At 40.2% G+C, this 19,895-nt stretch overlaps 3 protein-coding genes across 6 annotated transcripts in view; 2 read left to right on the forward strand and 1 right to left on the reverse strand.

The window, feature by feature from the left end:
* Window positions 1-6,842, reverse strand: part of ptdss1a (phosphatidylserine synthase 1a) — a 24,672-nt gene extending 17,830 nt beyond the window's left edge. Inside the window, exons 1-5 of the mRNA XM_006635900.3 lie at window positions 6,518-6,842; window positions 3,862-3,953; window positions 2,755-2,799; window positions 2,309-2,433; window positions 1,471-1,629 (exon numbers count right to left, since the gene is read on the reverse strand). Of these exons, the coding sequence (XP_006635963.2) occupies window positions 1,471-1,629; window positions 2,309-2,433; window positions 2,755-2,799; window positions 3,862-3,953; window positions 6,518-6,828 (732 nt within the window). The 5' untranslated portion in view covers window positions 6,829-6,842. The remainder of the gene's footprint in view (window positions 1-1,470; window positions 1,630-2,308; window positions 2,434-2,754; window positions 2,800-3,861; window positions 3,954-6,517) is intronic.
* mterf3 (mitochondrial transcription termination factor 3) lies at window positions 6,376-14,058 on the forward strand. Of its 3 annotated transcripts, none has more exons than XM_015357632.2 (8): window positions 6,376-6,556; window positions 8,043-8,341; window positions 8,834-8,986; window positions 10,754-10,943; window positions 11,623-11,770; window positions 12,431-12,502; window positions 12,602-12,763; window positions 13,161-14,058. In XM_015357632.2, exons 2-8 carry the CDS (start codon window positions 8,053-8,055, stop codon window positions 13,353-13,355), a joined length of 1,209 nt encoding a protein of 402 aa, XP_015213118.1. In that variant the 5' UTR covers window positions 6,376-6,556; window positions 8,043-8,052; the 3' UTR covers window positions 13,356-14,058. The 3 variants fall into 3 exon arrangements, with proteins under 3 accessions (XP_015213118.1, XP_015213119.1, XP_006635962.2); XM_015357633.2 differs by lacking the exon at window positions 6,376-6,556 and adding an exon at window positions 7,011-7,050; XM_006635899.3 differs by lacking the exon at window positions 6,376-6,556 and adding an exon at window positions 7,014-7,147.
* A 398-nt stretch (window positions 14,059-14,456) lies between these two features.
* Window positions 14,457-17,619, forward strand: uqcrb (ubiquinol-cytochrome c reductase binding protein). Of its 2 annotated transcripts, none has more exons than XM_006635859.3 (4): window positions 14,457-14,562; window positions 15,700-15,771; window positions 16,899-17,065; window positions 17,431-17,619. In XM_006635859.3, the coding sequence occupies exons 1-4, from the start codon at window positions 14,544-14,546 to the stop codon at window positions 17,506-17,508; spliced, it is 336 nt and encodes a 111-aa protein (XP_006635922.1). In that variant the 5' UTR covers window positions 14,457-14,543; the 3' UTR covers window positions 17,509-17,619. The 2 variants fall into 2 exon arrangements, with proteins under 2 accessions (XP_006635922.1, XP_015213080.1); XM_015357594.2 differs by lacking the exon at window positions 14,457-14,562 and adding an exon at window positions 16,273-16,414.
* The last annotated feature ends 2,276 nt before the right edge of the window (window positions 17,620-19,895 follow it).

Genomic DNA, 19,895 nt, shown 5'->3' on the forward strand with positions numbered 1-19,895 from the left:
CAAATTCGTAAAATAATACAATACAAAGTTTTTTTTTTATTAAAAGGACTATCAGCTCATTTCAAATTATTTTTCTTCCTTAGGTGACATCTGTAGAGATTCTAAAAGAAAATCTGATAAATTATACAAGCCAGAATATGTGTACATGTATGTTATGCACATTTCTTTTTTTTCTATAATAAAAGGACAGATGGTTCTCAACTCTCTGCTGATCCCATTAAATCATATTCTTTGTGGCAACACGGCGTGTTCCCTTTTAAAAAAAGATCAACCAAACTTATGCACCTTTTCTGCCTGTTCCAATACAATACAGTCAACAGAGACACGTGACAACTGAATCAACTGCTGACTTCCTGTCACTTCCTGTGTCACAGTCAGGGTTTGGCAGCAAGGCCAAAAAAAGCTTATTAACAGAGCAAAATCTGAAATCTCCAGCTCCACGAGTACGAAGGAGGATATGACTGTAAAAGACCAAGTGCCAGATTGAGATTTACGAACAAGGATCGCCAAACTTTTTACAGCAGTTTGAAATTTTGGAGCAGCACAGAGCAATGCTTCAGCAAATTCAAAACCTGATGTCTTACTGCAGCTCTACCGGATGTCTTTATCCTTCATTTAAAAAAAATGCAACAGCTATTTATTTCAAGCAACAAAAACTCTAGTTTTTAGTATTTTTTTGTTTTAAAACTGTAGAATTTAGATTGAGAAAAGAATGATTATGTTAGCAATTAAAAAGACCATTAAAGTACTCGTTTTCCCTGAGCTTTTCATTTTCTGCTCCAGTTACAGCATTGCAGTCAACAACTCTTCTGAAAGACTACTTAAGAGGCAGTGTAAAAGCCAAGTTGTGTTGCACAAGTTCACTGCATGCCACTTCCTCTTTTTGTTTCCAGTTAGGCAGCTTTTGAGAGCTTCTACAAAGAGGTCACTTTGCATCAGGCCTCGGTAATCTTTGCATATAATCTTCGCAGAACATGGAAAAGCATTACACAAAGCGTTCTTTTGAAAAACTGCATTCTAAGTGTAAGATTTATGTTATTTCCTAAAATCTCTAAAGGTGGCCCTTTGTTTCCCCAAACACCCACCTGCAAAGGGGAAAACAAAATCTGCTCCCTTAACAGATCTCTCTTCTCTTTTTTTTAATATACTGTATAGTGTCTTCTTATCAGGCACCTTTAGGCAGATCAATCTTTCACAACAGAACTTTACAGCTGCAGCTTAAACATCCTAGATAAAACTTTCCAGCATTGCAGATGACGTTATAACTGTTGGCAAAAAAGATATGTCATTCAATCACTGCCACAAACTGGCGTTATCTCATGGAAGCAAGCCAGGTGTTCCATTACAGTGGTGTGCTACACCTGTCCTGCACACCCTCAGAGTTTCATCATCAAACTCAGCTGCCGATCTTAAGGACGCTTAGAAAGCCCTGCTGGATTAGTGCTCTTTTTTTGACCGGCAGAACGGTACCTCTGTCAGCTCCCAGGTTATGCTGATCGTCCAGCACAGCCCGTAACTGCGGATCAGAAGAGCCTTCATGGCCCAGCCCCAGAAGTGTCCGAAGGCAAAGATGTCAAAGTGGCTGAGAATCCGCTCCCAGGTGATGACGTGACAGTTGATTGCGTATTCCTAAACAGCGAGCACAAGACAAGAGACAGTTTTGTTTTAAACAGTACATGTTGTCAAAAAGAAACAGTCTAGTCTGCATTCCTAGCACCTCTGGGGTTATTACAATACTGCCATATACTCAGTAATCCTCTTGGAAAAATCAACAAAGCTATCTACACCGAGAGTCCTTTAGAAACCTCTTATTAGGAACTGGTATTATCTCTTTAAATACGCTAATCACATTTCATTGGATTACATTCTCAGACCAAAGGCCAGAACACACATTCACTGCAAAAGACCTGAGGTCTAAATGTTCACGGCTCGTCATTTTAAATCAGCTTTTATTATTTTTTATGCACAAGCTCAATTTATCTAATTTACTGCTCAGTTGGAAGTGTTAATCATAGGTTATGTTTCACAGGTTATAAGGAAACTAAGTGCAGAAGGCAGTTCTATCTGGGGAACCTACTAATAATGAAACAGGCAAAATATTTCACATTACAGGTAAAATTCATCTGAAAGTCAAGTGAATGACTGAAAAACCACGCTGGTGGGGTGAACATCCACTTGCATTCCCTAATAAATGTTCATTACAAATTCTATTCAGCGCATATCTAGTACAGAAGACAGCACTTGGTTCAAACCCTGCTGGTAGGGACACCTGAAACAGGATATCACGATGGAGCGGGATTTTACTTACCATGATGTCAGCCTCGCGAGTGGCGTAGCGCAAATTGGGGTCGAGCCAGTACATCAGCCCTTTGACCTGCTCCCAGTTCAGAAAGATCACAAACACCAAGAAGAGGAAATAAAGGACACTCAGACCTGTAGAAACAAGACTCCTGTCAGCACTACAGGCTAGAGACACAGGGAGTAACTTTATTTAATAAGGTAATTGGATCAATAATAACCATTACATTAGAATCCTCCAATGGTACAATGTGGACTGTTGTAGTACTTTAAGACTATTTATTAAATACACATAATTTGAACTGTTTTTGAAAATTGTCTATGAAAGTTATTAAACAAGGGCTTAAAGCATTTTTAAACACTACAATGTTTATTTTTAGAGTCAAATGTATACATGTAGTGTCTAGTTTGAAGAATGAGCCGATTGTTCTGTAAAAGCCTTGAATGTGTACTCACCAAAAACCATGCGCCATATTGCTGGATGTGGTCTAGTAAATGGTCCTAAAACACAATGATATGGTAGACGATTAAAAGAAGCCCTGATCCAAGTATTTAATATCCTCGCAGGCGTTGAAGAAGGCTCCATGGCCGAAACATTGTGTTTTCTTTCATCTCTTTTCAGCATGGAATAAACCTATTACTTGTTCCTTTGCAGCCTACGCATGCTGACACAGCTACCCACCTGAACTACTTCAAGAATAAGGATTTTGGATGTTGATCACATTTTGAACATCAGACAAAGCTTATAACTATTTCAGCATGTGTCCTTTTAAAATCCTTATTCTTTTTTTAAGGACACATGCTGAAATTGTTATAAGCTTTTTGTCTGATGCATAGTAAATATGTAGCTTGAAGAAGCTACTTACAAGAAAAAAGTCTCAGTCTATCCTGACACATCATGTGCATCTTCTAGACAAGCTCGGCAAACCTAAAAGTTAGAACTGCAATGCAAATTCAGCATTTATTATTAAAGGACGTTATTTCAAAATCGCACATTGCACCAGCAAGACCACGTTTCAACTATTATGTGCAATTTTCGTCACCACATTAAAAAAAGACTGCTCTAGAAACAGACCAGAGTAGACCAACCAGTTAAAGAACTGTTGACATTTACTGTACATACGCAACACAACCCATTTCTTTACTCATTTGCCTAGTGTTTCTAATAGTTAGGTAAGTGGCTTCTTTCGCATAATGATTTGAGAATGTACTAAAGAATCAATGTCCATGTTAACTGGGCAGGTGTGTGAAGGAAATTGGTTTTGGTGAGCTGCATGGACTTCTAAGTCATAATAAGATATGATAACTGGCCTCCCCAAGAGTTCATATGTTTCTCCAGTGTTCATTTATCGATGCATTGGGTTTAACAAACTGTACACATAAAACTAAGCCCAGGAAAGAAAGCTAAATTTTGCCCACTTAAACCTCATTAGTAGAATAATAACATAGTTTGAATGTTCTGTGGAACAGAGACAAGAGACTGCTCCAAAAATGGAGCTTGGTGATTGTGGTAGACTTTTACAAAAGCTACTTGATTAACAGAGCAGATCTACAAGCACTTACCATTAGGAAAGGCCAGTACACTGATGATGAGAAAGAAGGATATCACTAAAATGAGCCCAATCCAGAGATTGTTGTCTGGGTCTGAGTCATTCCTTTCAAAAAGGACAAAAGAAAGAATAAGGCATACTCCAAACTGATCATTTCATAATGAATCAGAATAGTAAAGTACCATTTTAACACAATACAATTCACAATGAAACAGACCCATTGTTATTTTGAGAAAGTACATATTATTCCTGGATATGTTTATCACAAAAACAATCTTGGACAATGAAGTTAAATTTAAAGGTCATTCATCTGGAACATTACCAGTAAATGAACTTTAATATCAAGCTCTAAACCGAGAACATCACTAATAGTTTTTAAGGTACAGAGTGAGGACTGTCCTATCGATTTTCTGCATGTCTGTGGGAGTAGAACACTGATGCATTATATACAGGAAGATCTCTTTTGGCCATTAAATATTAACTGTAAAAGTCTTTTTTTTCAGGATACATTATTTGGCAGTACATTAGTAATTGTTACTTTAATCATACAACAAACTTCACAGACATGATCAACTCTAGATCAGTTATGTCTGCACAATTTCTTAATTTTACGAATCACAAGAAGCATTGCACCGGTTCACTGAATGGCAGTTAAAGTAGGGTTATTTTTAATATAATCAGAGATCTGAAATTCAAATAGAAAAAGCATTTAAGCTAAGAAATTCCTATTGCAAATCAAGTAGGAAAAGGCAGCAATTCTGGATGTGACTTAAGGAGTTATGAGAGGAAAATGCAACTCCCCAAAGAATAATTAGCATTTTTATAATTAAGTAGCAACTTAATGCAGCCAACAAGATTGTTAATAAGGAATATTACCTTCTTTCTATTTGTTGAAAATACATGGAAGACAAAAGGGCACATCTGCATGAAATGAGTGCTACAGTACCTGATGCAGGTTACCTAGTGAAGGATTATAAATAGGATTTTTTAATTCTAATACAAAACACATACTCTCCTCCAATCTCCATAGAGGAGCACATGCACACACAAATACAGATTATTGCCAAAGGTTACCTAAATCTTGGAATTTTCAGATCTGTTGCAAAATAGATACACTTCATCATCACATACATTGTTGTACCCTCAACTGTTTACTGTACGTTTTGAATGAATACCCATCTACAGCCATTAGAAACAGACACTGTTCCCAAGAAAAGTTCTTTCAGAACTTGAGACAGTGCTGTTAAGAATGACCTATTTGCCTTTCCCTGACAAGCCATCCATTTTCTAACAGCTTCATCCAGTTTTGGGTTGTGGGGGAGCTGGAGCCTATATTCCAAAATGCCAATTAACCTACGAGTAGATCTCTAAACTGTGGGAGGAAACCATACAAAGTCTACGTAGATAGCACCCCAGGAATTGAACCCTGGGCCCCAGCACTGCGAAGCAGCATTGCTAAATACTATGCCAAGGAGCCACCCCTCTTGCCCAGACTAATTATGCCGTTACAAAAGAGCAAAATCTCTTAAACGTTGCACAGAGTAAATGTTATTTTCATCGAACTCAACGTCTGGATTTTGTCTTTCACAGAAGAGATCAATGTGAGGCAGGAACTCGTTCCAAGCAGCAGTACAGCAAGCCGGCCCGGGACAATGTCTGCTCTATAACCACTGGCAGCCAAAAACCTCAGTGGAAACAAACTAAGCGCTGGGGGTGTATAAATAGTGATGAAGGCGGCCCCGTGCGTGCCAGGTCAGTTCCTCAAAGCTCCGTCTACCCACCAGCAGCGCTGACACATCTGTCGCCATGACACCCCCAGGCGCAGACAGGCGGCGGTGAAGGTGAACCGCCAGGGCGGTGCTGCTGGTCAATGTCACTGTCACCCAACCGAGCAGAGAGCCCCGAAAACCCGCTGCATAGCCGTCTTTCCCATTCAAGCGTTCAAGACCGCTGCTTTAAACACACGCCTCTGTGTGTTTTATGAACACACTACCAAAACTCGGGATTCCCCTCCTTCACGGAAAATTACTTTAAAATGTACAGGGAAAAAACAGCGTCTCTACTGACGTGGATCAATACTCATGCCGTGGAGGTCCACAAACACAAGCTTAACGGGATTTTTTTCCTCTCTTGTAAAGTTGCACGCAGAGCTACAAATATGTACGTATATATTTTACAATTGTACATACAGTTGTACCATCAATCGTAAGAGGGTTTGAATAAATGTGCCACGTGAATGTTTGCAACAGTTTCGGCTCATGTAAGCTAGCCAAATCTTAACATGAGGACTCTGCATGCATTAAACATGTTCCACACCCCCGTGCATCCTGGGGAATGGCTAATTATTAGAAGACTAAATACATATGTACATACACACAGGACTCTCACGTAAGTAGTCTATACATTATTGCCATGGTAACTGCCAATTACAGGACCTCAGAACAACACGGTTCGATCACAGAAAACGGGGCAAGATGAACCGTTAACTGCGATTCTGTTCACGACTTCGTTTGCAGTAAACGAATCAACTATTACAGTGTTTTTCATCCTTGTTTTTTTAAATAGGAGCTACGCAGCGCAGCTGGAGCCTCGCGGCGCTGCAGCGCTTCCAGCTGCCCCCTCCCGCGACCGAGACGGACCGCTGGCCGGGGGCGAAGCTGGTCGCTCACCTGGTGAAGGCGAAGTACATCAGGCTGACGACGGTGAAGGTCAGGAGGGTGATGGTGTGCGGCTTGTAGAAGAAATCGATGGTGATATCTTCCACTTGCTGCTCGTTGATCATGCGGAAATGCAGCCTGTAGTTCACATCATCTTTGCTCAGGGTAGTAGACCCCATTGCAGCCGCCATCTCTGCGGTGGTGCCGTCTGCCCCCTCCCTGCTGCTCTTCCTCGGCTCCGCTCCTGTCAGTGGGACTCGCTGGCTTGTCCAAACCGACAGGCGGAGGGGGACAGGAGAGTTTTGTTCAATATTAAGGCACATCGAAGAGACGCAACACCGTTCTAAAGCGTTCATTAATTATTATATAATTTTTAACGCTAGGTTTAGGATTGAAAGTATCAATTTCTACCATCCCTGTTTATTCTGAAGGCAAAACCTCCCGGTTCACCCCCCCTAGTATACGGCGCTTATGAACTCTTCCGCCCGGAAGAGTCAGAGAGCACACGTGGGTGAAGTTGATCAAAAGCAGATACGTACAACCGAGTAGGCCATGTTTTTTGTTTTTATTGAATAACCTAGGAATGATTTAATAGTAATTTGAATGTTGTACGCTGACATTCCATTGCGCTGATCTGATGTTGTAAGTTGTGACCGTTGTTTATGACTTAAATGTATGCTTTTAAAAGTAATATCGTTCAGATTTTCAAGATGTTAGTCTTAATAGTTTAGCACTTATGCATTACAGCTGAAATGCTGACTCTTTAATGGTGCAAATGTCAGTTAATGTAATGCGTTTCTGTTGATTTTACAGCGCCTGAAAATCGTGCGACTTACAGATTGTTAAAACCAAAGATCATTGGTTGAAAGGGGATTAAATGGTAAACTACTGGAATGCAGACATGAAAAACATGTATTTACATCTAGTAATAATTACGGGTTTCCGCTGCTGTTTAGTTTGAAAAGGTGTGCTTTAAATGCTGATGCGTCGGTGTTTAAAAATGAAAAAAGAAATAGTTTGCCTTGGTGATTGCATGTAATGCACGCTCACTTCTATAGACGGCGCCAAAAACGTCTCCAAAATGTCAAGGCGATGAGGCCGATGTTGGCATTACTGGAATCAGTTCTTCAAAAATGTATTTGTAAAGAATTACAAACAGGTTAAATAATTGTTTTGATGATCTTTCTTAGTAAAAAGGGTTTCTGAGCAGCTGCGCACACCCTGAAACCTTTTAGTGCCGATGTGCAGTTTTACTGTTCTTGAAGAAACACCTTGAACACCTGTACTGGCTGCAGGGTCACTCTCGAGATCCGTACTGGATTGCTACTCGTCACCGGCAGATTTTTCCCTTCACTACACTTTTGGATAGATTGGGGTTTTCTTCCTTCACGTCGTTCATTGCCAATAGTTTCATAAACCCTGTTTAGAGTCTTACAGCACAGAGTGAAATGGAACTGGGCTGCAATTGGTTGCCATCATTTCCCAAAACGTCGATTTCCTTTGAGTAATGTGTAACTGCATGTGTTGTCTTTTCCAGGAATTGCGTTATGGTTTTTGCGAGTCTGCAACTCTGCCGAAGATGTTTGGCTCTGCAGATGAGAAGTCTTTCATCGGGGCTGCGCAGCACAAGGGCCGGGCAGACCCCAGTTCTACAGGACAGTGCCTTCAGCTCTGGGCGGTGGAGGTTCAGAGGTCATAGGCTCTGTACCACAGCGCAGCCCAACAGCGGGAACGAGGCTGTAGCAGGTTCCGTGGGAAACTGGTTGGTTCCTTTTAACCACAGTCACCACCAGGGAGAAGTGAAGCCGAATTCAATCCCCGAGAGTCAGTGCGCGGGTAAATACAGTCAATTCGTAGCCCAATAGACCGGGCAACGCCATATCAGTGTATTAATGAACTTGTAAAACAAATAGAACGCAAAACTACTCATCTTTAAACATCATGTATTTATTAATATAGACAAGTATTTTGTGTTTTTTTGTGTTAAGCGTTTATTCGTTTTTGAAATGTGTTTGTGCAGGAAAAACGAAAGCACTTAATATTACCAGTCATTAATAATTTATCAATGAAATGGCAGCACAACATCGTATGCCGTTAAGCATTATCAATGAAAACGAATTTGGATGAACGTGGTGTGATTTATTCCCTCTCAGTCTCTAGATTTAAGCCCAGCACTTATTGTGCCGATTGTGTTCTTGACGTTTGCTAGGTCTTCTCAGCGGTAAACCAGTCCTGTGGCTGTGACAATGTCATTGCTCAGGGCGACGTGGAGCCCTGTGGATGTAGTCCGTGCCGAACGGCTGACCCGGCGTTCTTTTCCCCGTTTAGAACTGGAGGCGGCCCCGCCCCTGTCTCCGTTCGCGGAGCTGAGCGAGGACGACGCCGTGCAGATCAGTGTGCACCCGGTACTGCCGGCGGTGTCCGTCACGCTGAGGGACTATGTGGACCAATCTGAGACGCTCAGCAAACTTGTTCTCCTGGGTACTGGAAGTGTTGGACTTTAAACGCGGGCCAGGGGAGGGATTACTGGGTCTTTCTGAAAGACATTACAAGAAGATACCCGCAGAGCTCTAAAGCGCGTTTCATAACCTGTTTCTCCATTCCATTGCTATTAATAGGCAGAAAAGCTGCAATGCTGTTCTTTATTGTATCTTGCTCCTATTGCTGGCATTATCACTGCTGTATAACAATTGACTCCTATTCCAGAATTTCTAGTGAATGGTGGGATTTCTACTCAATCAGATGAAAATCAAAAGGCTTCTCCAGGTAGTGGAGACAGAGCACGGTCAAACTATCGCAGTTTCATTGTGGGGGGTTAACCATTATGGAGCATGATTGGGTAGTACCAGCTCTGTGTATTTTAGTGCTGTTAAAGTTAGAGTGCACTTGACCCTAGTGGAACCCCATGGTGCAGCCACACCACAGCATCGTATACAGTAGAGGTCAGACTGTACTGATCTTAAGCGCATAGCATTTCGCTTCTTAGCCTTTTGGCTAAGATTAAGTGTAGCAATGCAAGTGTAACCCCAGGTCGCACACATGCCATGCAGGTTAGAGGTCAGATGTACCAATGTTGCCTCCTCTCCTTCAGGCACTTTGTCTCTTCCTGGAATCTGAATGGGGCTTCTACTGTGGGTTGGTGGTGCATGGTTGATCATCAGCAGCTAAGTGTACAAGGAAAGGAAATTCTGACAGTGGAGTGTAGGAAATACTTTACGTAATTTCTGTACCTCATTTCTGGGTGGAGCAGTTGCTCTTTGGCTAAGGATCTGCGCCTGTGGCTGGAAGGCTGCCGGTTCATATCCCGCGGCTGGCAGAGGAATGCTACTCCACTGGGCCACTGAGCAAGGCCCTTAACCCCAGCTGCTCCAGGGGCGCCATATAAATGGCTGACCCTGCGCTCTGACCCCAAGCTTCTCTCCCTGTCTGTGTGTCTCATGGAGAGCAAGTTGGGGTATGTGAAAAGACAAATTCCTAATGCAAGAAATTGTATATGCCTAATAAAGTGATCTGAACTCACTGCTTTAGTTAACAACATCAGTTCAGCTTTTTGCTGGTACAATGATGATTGCTTTTCACTGTGGGAAACACATTGTTTCAGCAGCCATGCAGCTCTGCCATAAGCCATTTTTGTCCAGTTGGTGAGCTGGAGAGCATGTTTCTTTTATGTCTGCGAATTTCCATTAGCCAAAAATTCTTTAAGAGTAGGGAGCTTCCTAAAAGTACTGCCATACAGCCTCATGCTTTTACAAGAACATGATGGTAATTTTACTCCTTGCAGAAGTTTGTTGAATTCCAGGTGCAAGTATACTTCTCTCTTTATCAACATTGTAGAGATGGCTATTTTGTGTGGAGAGCTGTGGTTGTAGGTTTAATAGGGAGGTTTTAAAATTATGTTTAGGAAATTGTGTATACAGTGAAAATGGAAAACGAAAAGCACATAAATAGCCATAACAGCTTTTGAAAGAGCGTAGCATTTTTTTCTGAGCTTCAGTACTTACAGCTGAAGGTAAGGAAAGAGTACCTTAAGAAAGAATGCCTCCAACATTTCACTAGTTATTTACTGCAGAAATGTGTGTTCACTTGAATTCTTGTAATACCTTACAAATAATAAGATTCCATCTGTAGCAGCCACTGACAAACTATGGTTGTCAGAAGCTATAAAGTTTAGTTTTCTTTACAACTTATCACATACCCAGAAACTGCCAGTAAACGTCGATGAAATAATTTTTTTTGTTCCTTGTTTAGGTGTTGACCTTTCCAAACTGGAGCAGCGCCCGAATGTCGCGAACATGCTGCTGCGCTTGGATTTCGACGCCGATGTGAAGGAAAGGCTGCTGTTTCTCAAAGAAGTGGGCGTGGAGGAAACAAAACTCGGGCCCTTCCTCACAAAGAACCCCTTCATCCTCACAGAGAGCATGGAAAAGCTGCAGGCGAGGTAGGCCTTGCCGAGAAATAAACAGCCCGCTTAAGACCAGCTAGTCAGGTGCAGGGCCTAAACAGCTGCTGCCAGCCTTGACACCTCAAAAAGATGAAGATATGGAAATCTGGCTTCTTCAGTCTCCAAAGCCTCTGTGTGACAAGAGGGTGCCCAAGCACATGGTTATATAAAAATGTATTATTGTTGGGAGCCTGCAAAATACTTTCCATCCCAGTTTTTTAAATGTATTTGATTGTTTTGTTTTTCCAAATTAAGGATAACACCTTGAAATATGTTTCCTAGTCTCCATTAAGGGTGTGATTTTTTTTAAACACGGCCATTCTCTGTGATGTGGCTCCTCTACTCTAGGCACACGAGGGCATTTTATTGTGTAACAGTGTATCAACAAATTAGAGGGACTACTTCGTCACACTCTAAAAACTGGTTTTCTTACAGCATATGCACTGAAACACAAAAGAAATGTAGCACCTAACTCTTAAGAGATGTAATCAAATGTTTCAAACATCAAACAGTGTCAGGAAACGTGAACAGAAATACAGATCAGAGAACTGTAAAACCAAAGAAAGCTTCCGCTTAAAACGTCTTTAAAAGTTCTGCTCTTACGTTGTGCACGCACTATCATTGTTTTGTGATAGCACTGCTCTGAAAATGTTGTTTCTGTTCAAATTCTTTCAAGGGTATCATACCTGAAGGTCAAGAAGTTCAGCAGCGAAGCAATTGCTAGAATGGTGTCTGAGGCGCCTTTTCTGTTGAACTTCAGTGTGGAAAGGTTGGACAACAGGTTGGGCTTCTTCCAGAAACAGCTTGGGCTGAACGTGCAGAAGGTGGGATGTGTGTACAGGACCACAAAAATGTGACCCGTCTCGTATCAATATTGAGTTCACGGGCAAGAAAAAACCTCACCCAAAGCACACCTTCTTTTGAACTGGGTGAAAACAGCCCTCCCATAAACCATTTTTCTCGGTGTGTGTACAACGTGTTCGTTTAGGTTAAAGGGATTGACAGATTTCTCATGTTGGAAATCTACAGTATTGCACTGAGGTATATTGTGAACAGTTAAATTCATGCTTTATTTAGATTAAAATCTGTGCTCTAGAAGTTTGAAGTTCTGATGAGTCTTTGACCTTTTTGATGTTTAATTTTTAGAAGTTGCTTACACACAGTTGAGGTTGAATTTGGCACAGGTGTGGCCTTTCAACCATCTGCTTTTAGGGCACAGGGAAGTGTAGAATTCCTTTACTACATAGAAAAGGACTGAGACATTTAACACTTAATGTTATCACGTTATTGTTGGGAAGAGACTTCACTGAATAATTGTGCACAGTACAGTACATTGCTATGGACTTGTGTGCTGTCCAGGGTGTGGTCCCACATCGTCCCCTATTGTTCAAGGACAGATCCTCAGAGGTGTACGCGATCGGACTCAGGTGGAGTTGTGTTAATTGTCTATTATTTCTTACATTTACATTTTTCATGCTTTTCAGACACGGGATCTTGTAACCCGTCTTCCACGGTTATTGTGTGGGAGTTTGGAGCCAGTGAAAGAAAACCTCAAAGTAAGACGCGTCTAAACCAGTTGATGGTGGCCTGTTACATGTTCTGAACCTTCCTTGGTCGACATTCCTAATCTATGAATCACTTTTTGTTTTATGCAGGTGTGCAAAATCGAGTTGGGGTTTCAGGAAAATGAAATTCAACACATTGTTACCAGAGTTCCGAAGCTTTTAACAGCTAACAAGAAGAAACTTACAGGAATCTTTGACTACCTACATAACACAATGGGAATTCCTCATTCGCTGATTGTCAAATTCCCTCAGGTAACCTGGACAGTAGAATATTAAAATGTACTATTTTTCTAAGGAATACTATTTAGTATTGTGGGTAAAAGATTGCAAGAGATTTTAAGTTACAGATTAGAAGTTTTCTGACTTGATTTATGCTATATACAGGAGTATGTGCAAATCTATGCATTGTTCAATATGATTGGACTTGCACAGCACGGCTTCTTTTCAGGTGAACTTTATTTTGCATATTTGGGCTTTTTTTGCACTTGGGTTACAATAAAATAATGATATTGTCTGATGACAAGCTCATAAGGTACAGTATGCACAGGAGTATGAGCAATGAAGTACACACACCCAAAAGCCTCATTCATTTTTATCGTTCTATCTATTGTTGAAGACTTGAGTTTTAATTTTTGTATGTCTTTTTTAGGTTTTTAACGCTAAACTGCTGAGAATCAAAGAGAGACATTTGTTCCTGAAACAGCTGGGCAGAGCCCAGTATGATCCTGCTGAACCCAACTATGTCTCATTGGACAGGCTGGTCTCTCTCCCTGATGAGGAGTTCTGCACAGCGGTTGCCATGGCATCACTGGAGGACTTTGAAATGTTTCAAAAGACACTTTAACTGCAAAATACTTTTTTTATTTAGCCGTCCTTCCCTTCTTTCACATCCAGTTACACTCATCTAGGTATATGTCTTCACATGAGAAAGGCTACAGATTAGAGGAGATCATATGGCCCATGGTGCTTGTCTGGCTACTAGTAGTGCCATGTTCCAGGATATTATATGCATCTGTCTTTTCTCACAATCTGGCTTCAGTGGAGGAGGTGAAGCTTGGGAGTTCATATTAGACTCCAACAATCCATCTATTTTCTAAGCATCCAATACAGCAATACAGCCTAGACCAACAAGCAGCAGGCATGAGGCAGGATAAACCCTGGATGCTAGCCTATCACAGGGTACACACACGTACAGACACACTTGCACCATAGCCAGTTTTAGCCAGAAGCCAATTAACCTAGGGTACCAATATGTCTTCACAAATGGAAAGTAGGTTTTAGGCTATTCAACACTATTCAAGACCAAAAACGAGGAGACAATGTTTTACACAGAGGATCCCCACAATCCTTTAAATAACATACCAAAAATCAGAAATGTTTATTACAATGAACTTTCACAAAAATAATAGAAACCCCTAACCATTTTTTGATGTCTCTAGTTTTTGTGTCATGTTTCTTTACTCAGTTGTATATTTTTTTTTTTGTGGTTGAGTTTATTCTATGCTGATTTGCAATTAAAAGATAAACATCTGTGTAAAACTGCAGAACGAGAGAGCGCATTTTTACTTTCGCCGTGGACCCCTGTGGTTAATATATCTTCATGCGGTTAAATACATCTAGATAAAAATATATTTATATTTTTTAATGACCGTTGTCATGTTTTTGAAAGCTTGAAAACTAGAAACGGATTTCTAGCTTTAGAGATATCGCATTCTTTGGGAGGCAGCGGTGACAAATGATAAATCAATTTCTCACTTTATCACCTAATCTGTTGTGCAATAGGGCTGCTGGTGTGTGCGCTTCAGTGGTGGGTGAAGTACTTTTGGAGGAAATGTGCTCTATAAATGGAGGATTTTTTTTCTTTGGATGAGCTGGGTACATAACTGAATTGTAGTAGAGAGCCAATCTGGGCAAAGAAAGAACTTCTATGGTGCGGCCTGTGAACACCACGTGATTTGTGAGTACCGTTCCAGAACGCGCTTGACTGTTCGTCATAATTACCCACAATTCCGCGGATCCTTCTCTAGTAAAGATGGCGGCGAGGGCACCGGGTGAGCAAAAATGACATTTATACATTTACCTGTCAGTTTGTTGCACGCGTATACCTTTCACAGAAGGGCTATTTGAGCGTTTCAACAAGTGCAAATGTCTTCGCCCTTCAGGTTTGCTGATATTTGTCTCTGTCGATTGTATTTCGAGTGTCCTCTATGTCCCTGGAGAGACAGGCAATTGCAATCGACAGTATCTCCTGTCTTAAGTAAATTATCATGGTTTACGCATTTTTTCCTTAATTTTAATATCTTTCGTGCTTTCTGAATAATAAGGGCCGCGTATTCCATAGTTTGATATCGGCTCTGACCTTGACGCTCTTGGGATTAACTGCGTGCTATATTTCTGTGGTGGAGCATTTTAATAATTACTTTATAGAATATGTTCAATTTGAATTTACATTATGTCAAAGAGACGACTAATTTAGATGATTCATTTAGATTATTTCCCTTTTAAATCGTTTTGAAATGATGCCATGACTCAGCTTCGTAATATTTGTCAGTAACAATATGATTTGTACTGAAATCTACACTTCCAATGACTGGGCATCCCATTGCATGTTTCAGACATACTGTGTGTTTTTTAAGTGGGAATTTACTCTACTTCTAATTTACTGTGTAGTCGTATGTTTTGTGGCAACTTGATTTTTTAATTCTCTGCAGGAAATAATATAGGGTTCTGCTCAGGCTGTTTTCTTACATTTAAAGTAAAAAAAGTCAAATGTATCTTTTGTTCCAAAAGCTCCGTAACCTGCTGCTTATTGTCCAGAAATATAAGCCTATATTAATTCTCACATTAAAACAGTAATGTGTTCCTAAACAGGACATTATTTTAGGGGGCTTAACCTTATACAGTTATGCAGTGGTATAACTCAGAGATGGGTTTTAGGGCTGTTTCATCTTCCTGATCTATTCAGTGATTTAGGTGTAGTTAGCAAACAAAATTTGGAGACGTTGCAAAATAGGGGGAATGGCAAGCAAAAATATTCATGACACTAAAGACTTAGACCAGGGATCAGTGTCTGGAATACAGCTGGTTTTCTATAGTATCCTACAATTAATAAAGCTTAACATGTTATCCAGAGGTTCAGACAAAGGTCACAAGCTCGAGGAGTGTCTGACATACTTTTTACTGTTCAGTTTCAGCAACAAGCCGGTTGTTGTTCAGATTCCGCAAGTGGTACTACAATGCTGCTGGATTCAACAAGCTTGGTAAGTGAAGGCATGAGGTAGTGGAAGATTTACAGTTGTGCATACACATATGCACACTCTCCTATCTGTTTTAGTGCAAAATAAGTAGTACTGAAATGAATGATGGGCATTCAGAACTGTACTGAAGATAGTTATGTAGTAAATTAGCTGTTGATGTTTGCAATCTGATCTTGAGGTTTTTGTTTTGGAAGCATTAGTGCCTCATTTTATTTTAATATGAAGTTCTGTGTAAATCAGACAGACTTGCTTAAAAACACTTTGGCATATGCGGATCATCCTTGATTCTGTCTGTTTTGTGACTCAACCACACCAGATTTGGAAAATGTTCGAGATTTTGCGATTTGTAGATTGATAGATTTTTGTTTTGTAGATGAACTCTCACATGTTAAGGAGTAAAATGAGGCAGATACTCTTGACTGCTCTTCAGGATTGTCAGTTAAATTAGTTGGATTTCATTTACCAACAAACATTTGTATTGTTTTGTATCGCCATTTCCGGAAGGAAAAAGTTCAGTTTTGCTGACCTTTCCGTAAAGAAAATTGCCTAGAAAGACTTTAAAGCATGGAAAGTGCTGGGAAGTTAATCAGTCACACCATTCCATGCAGTTCATCTTCCCATGGGAATGGGTGTTCCTACTTAAATTGTAAGTTACAACTTTTTGTTTTAAAATGCGGTGCACTTACATTTTACCGAATACAATTCTTTTCAACAGCATTAAGCAGAAAGATACTTGTACTGCCTTCTTGACTGTATGGCAGGGGTTCCGGTCCTGATCCGGGTGACGGCCGCGCCTGCTGGTTTGCTTCCACCTAAGCACCCAGTTAAATAATTTAACCGTTAATAAACACAATAATAAGTCATATGAACTCTTTCATTATTTTCTGTTCCTTAACCTGTTGGAAGGTGCCTTTTCTGTTCCGTTTCTTATGTAACCATAGGATACCATTCTCTGAGTAGAAAACCGCACAAAGGTTCCAGCCAAGCAGCTTGTTGGTTCAGGTGGAGATTGATTTATGTAAAGAGCTCAGCTGGAATGAAAAAATAAAACATAGATGGTTTATCAGCTCTTTTAAGAACTTTACACGTAATAAATCTGAGAGTTGTGCTTCTCCGTCCTTTCGTTATAGGGCTAATGAGGGATGACACCATTTATGAGGACAGTGACGTGAAGGAGGCTCTAAGGCGACTCCCAGAACAAGTATACAATGACAGAATGTTCCGCATCAAGAGAGCTCTTGACCTGTCAATGAAGCAGCAGGTTCTGCCCCGGGATCAGTGGACTAAGTATGAGGAGGTGAGCCACATGCACTACAGAATAATAATATTGTGACAGATTTTGTTAGGAACGAAAACCGTCAGTGTAAATGCAACCTGATAATCTGCTGTCATCAGCAACCCCTCATGGTATATGTAAGCTTTTTCTAATCAGAATGTTATTCTTATTCACCCAACCACAAGGTGTGAATAACCTCAGTTATACCACCTTGTAAGCTCCGGCATATGGCTGGGTGGATAAGCAGAATCTTAAGCCTAATTATGGGATGAGTTTTGTCCATTGTGGTACACTCCATCTCTTATGTCTTGTGGATTTTTTATGTAAAAAAGTTCAACCTATCGGCCAGGGAAGAGTTCATGAATTGCCGAAACTCTTTTCTGCAGGAAGTGTATTACCTGGAGCCATACCTGAAGGAGGTCGTTCGAGAGCGGAAGGAGAAGGAGGAGTGGTCTAAGAAGTAAAGGGAAGCAGAGGCAGTGACTCTTGGCCATCTTTTTCCTGTTGTAATATTGAAATGCGACTCTCCCAGGAGCTGTAATTAATAAAGTTTTGCTTTCTTAGAGTTGCTCTAATTGTCATGCTACCATAATGTTTTTTTTTTAATTCTGTGAGATTATATGTCTTTACTAATGCTGGACAAATATGATTAAAACTTCAATACATCCAGTAAAATAATATCGGATGACTTCTTGTACTACTTGTGATTCGCAGTTTGGGTTTAAATAATGATTGATTGATGAAATTACTTTCAATTATGATTGATTGATGAAATTACTTTGATGTTTGAGGAAAACCTTTTGTAAATCTCCACTTACTCGGTAAAAGATAAAGCCATTGAGCTGTGAGATTAGCCATGCCACTTTCAGTCCAGTTCCAGGCCTACCACGTTACTAAAGCTTGTGGAGGACTGCGTACACAGGGCATTGAAGGAAAATTAATGCACATGTTTTCTTCAATATGCTTTATCTAGCACATCACTTTTGGAAAAATGTGTCTACTAGAAATGTGGTATTATTCATTGAGGAAATGGTAGGTAACATTAATACTGTCGACTGCACTCTGGAATGAAGAAAAAGTGTCAATTAAATCTTTGTCAGTGTATTTTCTTGTGTGTATGACTTTGTGGACATTCAAGTTTTATATATGTGGTTTATAATGAACAGCCTGGCTCTTAGTTCCAACTTACCAATCAGTAAGTGAAGATGAGAACTTAAAGTGAAATACTAAGTTATCAAATCTGTTATTACAACATTTCTGATGTACTGTATAGAGGTATTTCTTTTAAGAGTTTGAGGGGATGTCTGTTGTAGTTGAAGTGTTTCCTTCTTTGACCTATTTTGTTGTGTGAGAACAATTTTAAGCTCCCAATATTGAAAAACACTTCAGAATTATTTGTTTTAACTGTTTTTCTGCCACAAAGAAAGTCATTCTTTGTACAGGGAAGTGTTTACTAATATACTGATGGAAAAAAACAACCACAACACCTCCTCCTTCACACTCTGTCCTTCCCGTCCGTGCAAAACAGGCTGAAGAGTGACTTATCTGTGAAGAGGATCAAGTATGTTATCTAAGAGGTGTGAGCAGAGGGCCTCTGACAGGTCCCCTTGCTCTAAGGCCAGCAACATGGAGCCTCACTGTCTTGTCAGCAGCAGCAGTACAGGTTGCAGATCTGAAATGATCTCTCAGATGGACCTGCCAGTCTGCTGAAACCATGGAGCGGCTTACTCCATAGTGTCTGGAAATGCTGGCACATGACATGCCTGCTTGCAGTATGCCAATGGCCCTCTCCCTTGCTTCTGGTGACATTTAAGGTATTATGGAATGCACAGAAAAGTGACTGTGTGGCCCTTTTCTTGACGTGACCTAAGCTTTGAATGAAGGCCTTTTTAAAGGTGATCTGATCAGGCATTGTTCCACCTAGACCTCATTGGGTAAAAGTGCAATAAGCTAATAAGCTTTCATGTGATTGGCAAGTCACAATGTCTCACTGCACAAGCTTGTATTGCTGGGGACAGGGCTTAAAACAAATTGACACCTTTTTGTGAAAGTACATAAGCTATAACTATAGTATTCATGTTCCAGAAAATTTATCCATTCATTTTCACTTTATCCATTACAGGGTTGCGGGCATTTGCAACACTATTTTCTTTTCTGTTACATGTGAAGTAGGTGAATAAGAGTTTAAAAGCTACAGAAGGTGCAGTCAGTTTAAATCAGCATATTCAGCATCAGCTGTACTGTAGCTCCCCTTTCACACACAACCAGAGGACTCTCTCTCTAGATAAGTCATAACCTCAACAGATGTACTGTATATGAAGAATAATGACCTACTAAAGAAAGCCAAAGAACTAAAATTATGGTTGCACTTGCAGCCCAAGAGGAGTCGGGAGAAAAAAATTAAAGAAGGTAAGTGTCTTTCTAAAATGAAGTTGAGACAAGAATGTAGGCACGAGATCATGCACATATGGGAAAAAATATTCATGTACAACATTTATATCATTCTCATAGACATGGTTCAGAACTGTACACATGGATGAGATCTGCCCTTGGTATTGAGTAGATCAGGCTGCTTTCTGTTTGGATGTAATTCTTATACCAAAATGTATTCAATTCAAGCTAAATAACACTACCATACTTGAAAATAAAGCTGCAGCCAAAGAGTGTTTTGTTTAAAGATGATTAATATCTCTGTGAGCAGTTAAAGGGTATTCTTTAAATTTCTTCTCAGTCCATAGATTTACATTTGAGATTTATGTGGAACACAATCAAATATCACATCATGGATAACATTTGTTGACTAGTGGATAAAAAAAAAAACACTTTCTAGGTTGTTTACTTAAAAACAACT

This window comes from Lepisosteus oculatus, chromosome 10 (genome assembly GCF_040954835.1).
Source record: "Lepisosteus oculatus isolate fLepOcu1 chromosome 10, fLepOcu1.hap2, whole genome shotgun sequence".
NCBI classification, from domain to species: domain Eukaryota; kingdom Metazoa; phylum Chordata; class Actinopteri; order Semionotiformes; family Lepisosteidae; genus Lepisosteus; species Lepisosteus oculatus.

Excerpts from the sequence above, each read along its gene's own strand:
- uqcrb (XM_006635859.3), top strand. Across the intron at positions 15,772-16,898 it reads TGCTGGATTCAACAAGCTTG|GGCTAATGAGGGATGACACC; the intron begins GTAAGTGAAGGC and ends CTTTCGTTATAG. Across the intron at positions 17,066-17,430 it reads AGTGGACTAAGTATGAGGAG|GAAGTGTATTACCTGGAGCC; the intron begins GTGAGCCACATG and ends TCTTTTCTGCAG.
- mterf3 (XM_006635899.3), top strand. Across the intron at positions 8,342-8,833 it reads CCCCGAGAGTCAGTGCGCGG|AACTGGAGGCGGCCCCGCCC; the intron begins GTAAATACAGTC and ends TTCCCCGTTTAG. Across the intron at positions 11,771-12,430 it reads TTGGGCTGAACGTGCAGAAG|ACACGGGATCTTGTAACCCG; the intron begins GTGGGATGTGTG and ends CATGCTTTTCAG.